General features: G+C 43.0%; 1 protein-coding gene across 1 annotated transcript in view; it reads right to left on the bottom strand.

The window, feature by feature from the left end:
• Positions 1–1,809: 1,809 nt before the first annotated feature.
• LOC134401955 (neural-cadherin-like) overlaps positions 1,810–9,655 on the bottom strand; it is a 66,108-nt gene continuing 58,262 nt past the window's right edge. Inside the window, 4 exon segments of the mRNA XM_063131315.1 lie at positions 1,810–1,878; positions 1,880–2,185; positions 5,082–5,236; positions 8,552–8,805. Coding sequence (XP_062987385.1) covers positions 1,810–1,878; positions 1,880–2,185; positions 5,082–5,236; positions 8,552–8,805 — 784 coding nt within the window.

The raw sequence follows: 9,655 nt of genomic DNA, 5'->3' as shown, positions 1-9,655 counted from the left end.
AGCAGAGCAAAAAAACATTAACAACCCAGGTTCCTGCTGCTCCCTTGAGTCCACTTCAACTATTTGTAAGCTTAGGCCCAAGCGTTTCCTTTTGGGGAGGGAATAAAAGCTGCTGGTGGTGGACAGGCAACTGCCTTCTTGCGGTGAGAGGAAAGGGATGAACCTCTGCTCTGAATTTTAGCTTATGTGGTTAGAGTGTTGGACTAAGAACCTGGGTTCATCTGCATTTAACCATAAAGCTCACTGAATGATCTTGAGTCAGTTACTATCTCTCATCCTAACCTACCTCGCAGGCTTGTGGGGGAGCCGCCTACTTGTGGGGGAGCCGCCTAGAAGAAGGGGAAATAAAACTGTCCGTAACAATGAGAGGTTTATTTCTGTTCATGAGAGAGTGCAAAAGAATGTCCACCTCCACATGTGGCAAGACACCAAGAATGTTTGCGTTCTTACGCTCCTGTGTGAAGAGATGCCTTGGAGTACTTCAATCCACACTTGAAATTCACATGTGCCTACACTGGACAACAACATGTGTTTCCAAAGAATGTTGGTGCAGGTGGTTGACTTTTGTTTGCTTAAGAATCTTGAGAATGTGTTTTTCTTACATTAAATCTTGACACTTCAGGGTTGAGGAGACAGGATTGAAAACATGTAAATAATGGCTAAGCAACCAAAGCCACACAGACACACTTAAGATGCTTCAAAATCTTTTGATTTTAATGTCCATCCTGTTTTCTTGACATGGCTTTAAAAGCTAAATCTTAAGAATCACTTTCTAGGGAAAGATAACATGTTACGTTAAGTTTTGTTTTATCAGAGCATACGTTTGTAAGAAAATATGATCACCACTGAGGTGCAAACTGAATAGCAGGGGTGGGCAACTTTGGGGCCTTCACTCAAATTTCAAAAGCTCTCTACAAGTGGATCAGTACAGATTCCTAGCAAGAACCATCTATCTGATCTCTGGGAGCCCATTGGATGGAGAAGAAGAGAGAAAGGGGCTTCACTATTTGCTCTGGTCCCCACCCTCTGCTGGTTTCAGAGTACACCCAAAGGAAGGCAGATCTCAATTCTCCCCCTCCAAAATGTGTGTGTGTCCCCATAGTAGTTTTTAGAAACTTGCATCAAATGTAATATTGCACATGCCACTATCTGTCCACCATACCTTTGGTCTGGCCATACCTACCATCTTCACACAAACTTTATACAAATGATATATTTCCGTTGTGTTTCTTATTGCCACCCCCGTTTCCAACTATTTTCCTTCCCTACTTTAGGGAAATGAGATAAATGCTAGCTATCATCCCACACTCCTTGCAGTGAAATTTGGCCCTGAGCTATCCACAATATTTTACAATATAGTAAGTATGAAACCTTTTTATTGAAACTCAAGTACAAAAGATATAGATAGAACTAAACAAGTATACAAATGTAGCAACACAAAACATTTAGTATAATAAGCAATAGCACAAATGTAAATAGCATCTACTGAATATAACAGGAGTGTCACATGTTAGTGGTACCTAATGCTATTTAATGCTACAAAATGCCTTTGTTTCAAAGCACTCAGGGAAACTTCATAACAAATATTTTTCTAACTTTAATTATACAGCACATATAAAAACCTTTGTATTCAGATCATTTAAAGGAAAGTGAGGAGATTGACAGCATTACTGTACTGTTCCCAAATAACCAGCATAAATAAACACAATGATTTGATTCATAAAATAAGATACTAAAAATGTCTCTCAAGTGTGTTCTCCTAGGAACAGGATTCATATCAGCAATGTGTTGGGTTGTTGAGTCCATGTTTTATAACGGTTCAGTAGGAACTTCATAGAGCTCTTTTAGCTTTACAAACTTTGGCCCCCATTCTTTGAGATAAATCGTAATTTAGATCTTCCTCTATGCTGGAGGTCTCTAAGGAACTCAAGCTTCCACTCAAAGAGGGTTGGCCCTCCACGCAATAGAAATGCATCGTGTCTGCTGGAAGACTCTGCAAGTCATTGTCTGCATCATGGATTATTTGGGACACATAATGCTTGAAGTCTGGGACACTGGTAACCAAAGACATAGATTCTCTCAAGCATACAGGATTTCCGAGTGGGTTTCTTTGTGGTCCAGAACATGAGTTGAGGAATGGAGCAGCAGTTCCTGAGATCTTTAATGCTTCTGTATTAAAAGCATTCTGGGGAAAGGGAGGGGAGGAAGAAAGGAAACATTAAAGAAAAAAACCCTTTAATTATTTTTCAGCATCTTTTATTTGTAGAATACTTCACTGTCTTTCTTGTGTTTACCATCTCAAATCACCTGGAGGTCTGTCAGTTACTACTTATCCTGTTTTACAGATGGGGACCAAGGCAGAGAGGTATCTTGCCCAACAAGCCACTTCCTGGCCCAAAACCACAGTCAGGCCATAGTAGACTTGGATCTATCTAAGTCTTCCCAATCCAAGTTCAGCTCTCTACTAGGCTGTGCTGATTCTCTGAAACCCAGTCAAATAGATGCCAGTGGTTTACATCAGAGATGCAGAACCTTTACATCTGAGGCCTGGAGCTGAATTTGACCCTCCAGGGGTCCCAATCTGGCCCTCCAGAGGTCCTCAGAAAGCCCCGCCCCTTTTCTTGACCCCACCCCTTTCTCCCAACTATGGATCATTTGGTGGTTCCCTTGCATTTGTGCAGTTTTTTCCCCCGTTCTGAAAGGTTGACCTCTCCTAAGGCTTAGTGACTGGTGATTAAGAGTTTTAAGGTAAAATAGCTGGTATTTTTGGTATTTGGGCCCCATCCACTATTGTATTGCAGCCAATGAGCTTCTCCAAAATGGAATTCGGCCCTTGGGCAGAAAGCAACTTTTGCACCCCTGCTTTACATATTATCCTTTCCCCACCCAGTACACTCTTCTACACATCAACAAGGCTGCTTCATACAAACATTTCCTGCAGGTTCTTTTTTCCTGCTGCAAGTTCACAGACTTGCAAGTCACTGAATGGGCAGTTGCAAAATCCATGTATTCATGTTAGGAAACAGCACTCATACTATACCTCAGCCTTCCCCAACCTAGCAGCTTCAAGAGATGCTTGATTACAAATCCCATCATCTTTACAAATTACAGTGTATATAATTTTTTCCAAGCGGAGATCGAACTCTTGGAAATGTTATTATATGAAGGGCACAATTCTGTGCATGTTTAAATAGAAAAAAGTCCTACATGTATAGAATTGCGCCTGAAAAAGCTTTCAAAGACCATTTGTGATGAAGTGATTAGCAAAACTCCAGTCCAAGAGCAAGACCTTAGGTTGATTCCAAACTACAAGGACAGGGGTGAGAACACATTTAAAATGTACAAAGCCTTTTTTTAAGTTAACTGATACCATATACAAGAAGACAGTATAGGTAGTAAGTACCTTTTCTACTCAATGTTGGTTTAGCCTCAACTGAAAGGACTGTATTCAGTTTTATTTCTTCCTTTAAATGTAGCGACCAATAAAAAATGTGAATTTTCCAGGCCTGACTCTTGAATTTTGGGGGGCCTTTGGACAATCCAACCTTGGCCCCCTTAACCTGGAAAAAGCAGCTCACGCAAACTGAAAATCCTTTCAACCTGCCACGGACCTTCAGGGGCTGGGGGTGTGCTGTATGCAAAAGAAGAATGGTGGAGTGCTCAACCCTTGGTAGTCTTGGGGCCTTGTCAAATACCCTCTTCACCATTCCCCAGAGCCAGCCCTGGAGTACTCACAGGGAAGTGACAATGATAAATTAAAAAGAAGATGTGAAACATGTCACATGAAGGAAGTCTATAGCAGTGATGGGGAAACTTAGGCCCAGGGGCCTAGGCCGGCCCTCCTGAGGTCCCAACCTGGTACTTGGGTTCCCTAAATTGCCATGGCCCTCTACACTGGCCTCACCCCCTTTACCCCAAGCATCAATCTTTTGGTGGTTTTCTGGCTTTTCCCCCATCCTAAAAGATTGAAATGCCCCTCCTAAAGTTTAGTTACTGACAGTAAGAGCTTTAAGCTAAAATAGGCGAGGTTTCTTTGTAGTTTTGGCCGCACCTCTCGCTTTTTGGCTCTGCGCACCACTGGAAATGGCAGACAGGGCTAAGAGCCTCTCTGAAATTGAATTTGGCCCACAGGTTGAAAGACATTCCCCACCCTGGTTTATAGGAACTCACAATGTTTATCTCAGACAAAGACGTTCAGGTGGGTGGCTGTTTGTGGTCCAGGATGCTAAGAGGCCAGAGTCAGGTTTAAAATTAATGCTTATTTACAACATTTATCTACCACTTTACATCTAAACAGATTCTGGAGCAGGGAGGGCATGCCAGATCAGGATAGGGATAAAAAGTTAAGGGAAAATGGGGCCTTGTCTTGGAGGGAACAGTTCTATCACAAATCTGGAAGCAGTTGTGACTCTTTCACCCCCGTGCGCTTTCTGTCTTTTCTTGCTCAGACCTATTTCAAGCCCATACTGTGACAGTCATCCACATACCATGACCTCCCAGTGCTTCAAAAACGTCCTATTTTGTTGTTTACTTGAGACCACACAACAGGGATCTTATCAAGCACTTGACAAACTGCAGCATAGGGTTCCACTGGTACAGCTTGGGGCCTAAAAAAAATGACATGCGCTGCATTAGCCTTCCTCAAACTGCTGCCCTCCATAGGTGTTGGACTATGACTCCCATCATCCCCAACCAGCATGGCAATGGGTGATGGCTGATGCAAGTTGTAGCTCAACACATCTGGTGGCTGTTTATATGCCCTGCATACCCTGTGGTGGTTCTGCAGTCGCGCTACTTCCTTTATACGATGCAGCCGCAAACTTGCAACCACCCCAGGCTTTCCCCCAAAACTGCGCACTTAAAAAGTTGCTGACTTACAGCAACGTTTTCATTTAGTTTGAGGTGACCTCTCTTTGTCAGTGGTGACAGCAGATTGCACTGACAATTGGAAATGATTTAACTTCTTCCCTGACAAACCATTTTTCTTTTTCTTTTTTTACATCTCTCAAGCATATTAAATTTGGGCTATTACAAATTTAAAATGCTGTCGTGATGCCATACCAGGTCAGGCAAAACCATACCAGGTCATGCTCCCCTCCTCCTTCCTCGTTATAGTTGAAGACGTTTCCTCTAACATCTTCCCAACTTTCATGTTCCTCAGGAATGTGGTAAATTCCTCCTTTACGAAACCTTGATCTTCCCCACTGACTCCACACAGTATAAGAGACTAATAAACCTGAGGGAGGAAAGAAAGACAAGATGTAGTTGTTATAATCGTTTTTACCTGCAAAGCACAGTAATGTAATTTCTATAATATGAAAATAACCTGAGGAAAATAAGCTAGCATTTAATGTTTATATTTCTATGGAGTATAAATGCAATGTTTTAAGTTAAGGGTCCAATAAACAAAGGTACACTTTTCAGGAAGGTAATGAATCATCTATATCTTAAAATCAAGCTTCATTAAAAGGGTATTTTACTTACCTACAGGAATCCACTAGGACATTTAAATAGAAGGCATTTTGGCCAGTCTCTGGCCTTTCACCAATCCTGAGTAAATAAGATACCCAAAGTAAGTAAAACACTGTTTTAATGAAGATTAAAGTGGTATTATTACTTATTTGAGTCATTACTTTTCTGAAATATGTACACTCTTTGGAGGAAGGCTTTTAGTTCCATTTCTAGAGAGTCAACAATTCATTTAAAATTAGAGTTCAGTTTTGCAACACAGTTGCACAAAGTTAAACTAGTGAGGCAGCTTCTCAGGTCCAAGTAAGGCCCTCCTACTGCCAAGTTGTGGAAGAAAGAGAGCCCATGCATTTACAGAGCTCCACCAGACAATGGAGCCCAGCATGTGCATTTGACTCTGGCTCACAGCTTGAATACCACTGTTTGGAAGTGTGCTGAATACACATACAGGGGAGAGGGAGAAAAGGATCACACCCAGTGGCCAGCGTGCATTCATTGGGATGCCTGAAAAAAATGCCAATGGGTGGAAGCCATTTAACTCATCCTGCTGATGGAGTTGCTTCTGTCAGTGCTTCTCCCCAATGCTGTTTCTGGTGCACCCTCTAAATTTGCTCCAGAGGGTTGGGGGGATCAACTGGAACAGATTTTGAGAAGTCAGGGGTGGGTTGTAGGGGTGAAGAGAGGAGGACAAAGACTGGGTTCACACAACACAACAATCCAGAGTATAGGTTGAATTGTGGGTTGTTGTTGAATCGTTGGTTGTTCTGTTATGTGAATCATGGTTTGTTAGCTACAACTCAACAACACACCATGGGTTATTATTTATTTATTTATTTATTTATTTAAAATATTTATATCCTGCCCTATAACACTAAGATCTCAGGGCGGCATACAGATAAAAACATACAGTATAAAACAATAAATATACACAGTTAAAAACAAATTAAACCATAATCCAAGTTAAAACAATATATAATTTAAAAGCAATAGATGCAGTTAAAACATGGGTTCTCTTCATGTGTTGTTCGTGGTTAACAAACCATGGTTTGTTAGGGAAGCTGGCTTCACGCAACAAAACAACCCATGATCCAAAACCAATCCACAATTCAACGACAACCCATACTCTGGGTTGTCATGTTTTGTGAACAACGTGAAAGTCTGGTTCTGTCCTATATGTGTACAAATGGTACATGCGAAAACTCTGTCCATGCAATCAGGAATCCTGCCTATTCAGGGTCACCAATGGATCATTCAGAAAACCCTGAACAGTGGAAATGTCTTGTGGGGTGGGGGGAGCATATTTATCAGAACTGATACAGCGTGCTGGCTCTTAATGTCAACAATAATGTTGGTTGACTAGCATAGCTACTAAGAACATAATCAACCCTCAACAGAGGCCTGGCTCTGATCTTATGTGAGACGATGGCCTCAGTTTCTTCTAACATTGGAAACCCTTGAGAGGGTTTTACCTTTATAGACTTTATAGGCAGCCTAAAAATCATTTGAAATAAAATAATATTTTAACCTCAGCTTTCCTACTCCAGAGAATTCTTGGAAAGCACAGGACCCCTCTTCTGCTAAACCTGAGCCAACCGGGCCCTGATGATTACCTGGATAGGACAGGTTTGTACTAAACCATACTGAGTTCTCAGAAAGAAAAACAGCCCTATGTGTAATTAATGAAACATACCAAGTATGCCCTATGGTTACTATGCAACCCCATAAATGTTTCTTCTTTTTTCCACCTTTGTTATTGGCCCAAATGGTCTCACTGGGACTGAAGCACACCAGGCTGGAGCAACCATGCAGTAACCTGTATAGGAAGGCCAGCTCCAGGTTTTGGGTGGGGGTGGGGGGCTTCAACAAAAAGGCGCTCCTATGTGGGTGAGCCCTGGAAGGCTTACTTAGTGGCAGCAGCTCATGAGAAAAGCACTCTCATCAGTTCTAGACGTTCGACTCCAGTAGCCCCCATTTTAGTTTGCCACAATGCCGCCAGCACAGCGTTGCTTTGAGGCATTGTGGGAAATATAAATATTGGCTCCTAGTCCCAGCTGTTCCATGTTGATTGGAGCACTGTGAATGTGGGGAGGGATTAAAGAGGTGCCCAGGTCTGCAGTGGCCCCCAGGAACTGCCTGATGCTGATAGACTCAGACACAGTGGACAAATTTCTGTTTGGCCTAGCCTGCGGGCCAACCTAATCCAGGAACTATTGAGAAGGGATGCACGAGAAATTATATATGAGACGGCAAGAAAAGAAAGAAGAGATATAGCCACATCTCCATGGGAGTATCTATACTTGAGAGCCAGTGTGGTGTAGAGTGTCGGACTGGGAGCCAGGAGATCCAGGTTCTAGTCCCCACTTGGCCTATAAAAGGTCACTGGGTGACTTTGGACCAGTCACAGACTCTCAGCCCAACCTACCTCACAGGGTTGTTATCGTGAGGATAAAATGGAGAGGAGGATTGTGTATGCTGCCTTGGGTTTCTTGGAGGAAAAAAGGCAGGATATAAATGTAATAAATAAATAAAATAGTTATTAATCAGTGCAGGAACTTAGAGACATTGATTACTCAAAATCCTCATTTCAATAGCATGCCATGCACTATTACAGGGGTGCAGAATTTCAAGCTCAGGGGTCAAATCCAGCCCAAACGACTATGCCCTTTCCCATAGCCCCACCTTTTCTCCCCAGAAGGCTTCCCAGATTTTATGCAGTTTTTTCGAGTGCAGGCTGGTGGCTCCAATGTCAGTGGGGCGGTGAATCTGCTCCGGGTTTCAGTCAGATTCACAGCCTTACTGATATCAGAGCCACCAACCTCCACTGGATTTTTCCTCCATTCTAAAAAGTTGAAACACCTCCCTTAAGACTTAGTGGCAGTCAGTAAGAGCTGGAAGCAAAACCATGCTGATATTCCTGGCCTGTGTCCTTTGCCCCTGCCCATTTCTATGTTCAGGCCCCCCACCACCACCACTGGAATGCACACACACCCAATCTTCCCCAAAATGGAATTCGGCCCTGAGGCTGAAAAATGTTCTGCACCTCTGCAGTATTAGGGTAACATGAGAGGTCAAAATTTCCTACCTAGAAAAACAAGCAGACACATGCTGATAGCCAGGATGGAACCAGAGCTGAGTCCCACTGGTCTTCCTGCTTTCACAGGGCTGACTTCGCACCATTTTCCTTTATAACCTTCAGGGCACTGGCAGACATATTTGTCTCGGGACTGGGCCACACAGGTGCCTCCATTCCTACAGTTCCAATGTCCGCAGGGTGATGACGTGCATTGCTTAAGGCCCGTAAGGTTGTCTGTCACTTCCACTTTGCCAGCTGGACACCTGGAAGAAGAAGCCCACTCTTTTTACAAAGTAAATATAAATGTCTAGCTGCTCCTTAATATTTTGTAGTGAGGGTTTGAAACCCCTCCCCAGAGCCGCTTCATAGGAATCCAGAGCTTTTCTACACGAGGCTGTTTTTCGCTGTATCTACTTTCAGTTTCGTTGGAGAATTGAGATCCAAGTTCTACACAAAGAGCTTTTCCTTTGCTGTTGTTTTTCCATGGCATAACCTCTAGGTGGTGCTGTGCTATAGTGGAATATTGCAAATACATAAGTAAAAACAGTGCTTTCAGAAATAATACCGCATTTTCCCCGTTCAAACAAAAAACGGAAATGTGCTCTGAAAAAACAGAACTGAAACTGGAGGATCACGACATTGTCCAAAGAGCCTGAAAAAAATAGTGAGTAAGGAATCATGAGCGTACAATAAATGCCTCATGTAGAAAAGCTCCCAGTTTGGGGAGTCACAGATCCTTAATAGGAGTGAGCACAGTTGATGAAAAAACGGGAGATATACCTTGAGCTCTGGGCTGGATTTAATCCTACCTGAGTCTCTATGGCCTTTGTCTTGTGTGGCTGCACTCCTGGAGTGTTGTGCCAGAGACAATACTTCCTGTGGGCTCTTAGTGATGAGTGGAGGATCAAAGGGACCACATCCAGTGCCCCTCTATAAGGTAGAGATGGGAAGCACTAAATTGCCATTGTGTAATTGGTGGGTCCCACTTGCACAAAAGAATCAGCAAGAGACTCACCACTTGCAGAAGAAACTCAGTAGGGCATAAAGGAATCGGCAGGGGTGTAAGCAACCCACTGGGTTCTGCCCCAAGTGCAGGGAGGTGGTGCAGGATTG

Source organism: Elgaria multicarinata, chromosome 7, assembly GCF_023053635.1.
Source record: "Elgaria multicarinata webbii isolate HBS135686 ecotype San Diego chromosome 7, rElgMul1.1.pri, whole genome shotgun sequence".
In the NCBI taxonomy this organism is placed as follows: Eukaryota; Metazoa; Chordata; class Lepidosauria; order Squamata; family Anguidae; genus Elgaria; species Elgaria multicarinata.
Note: the sequence above shows the minus strand (reverse complement) of the source record. Positions and strands in the feature narration are given on the sequence as shown.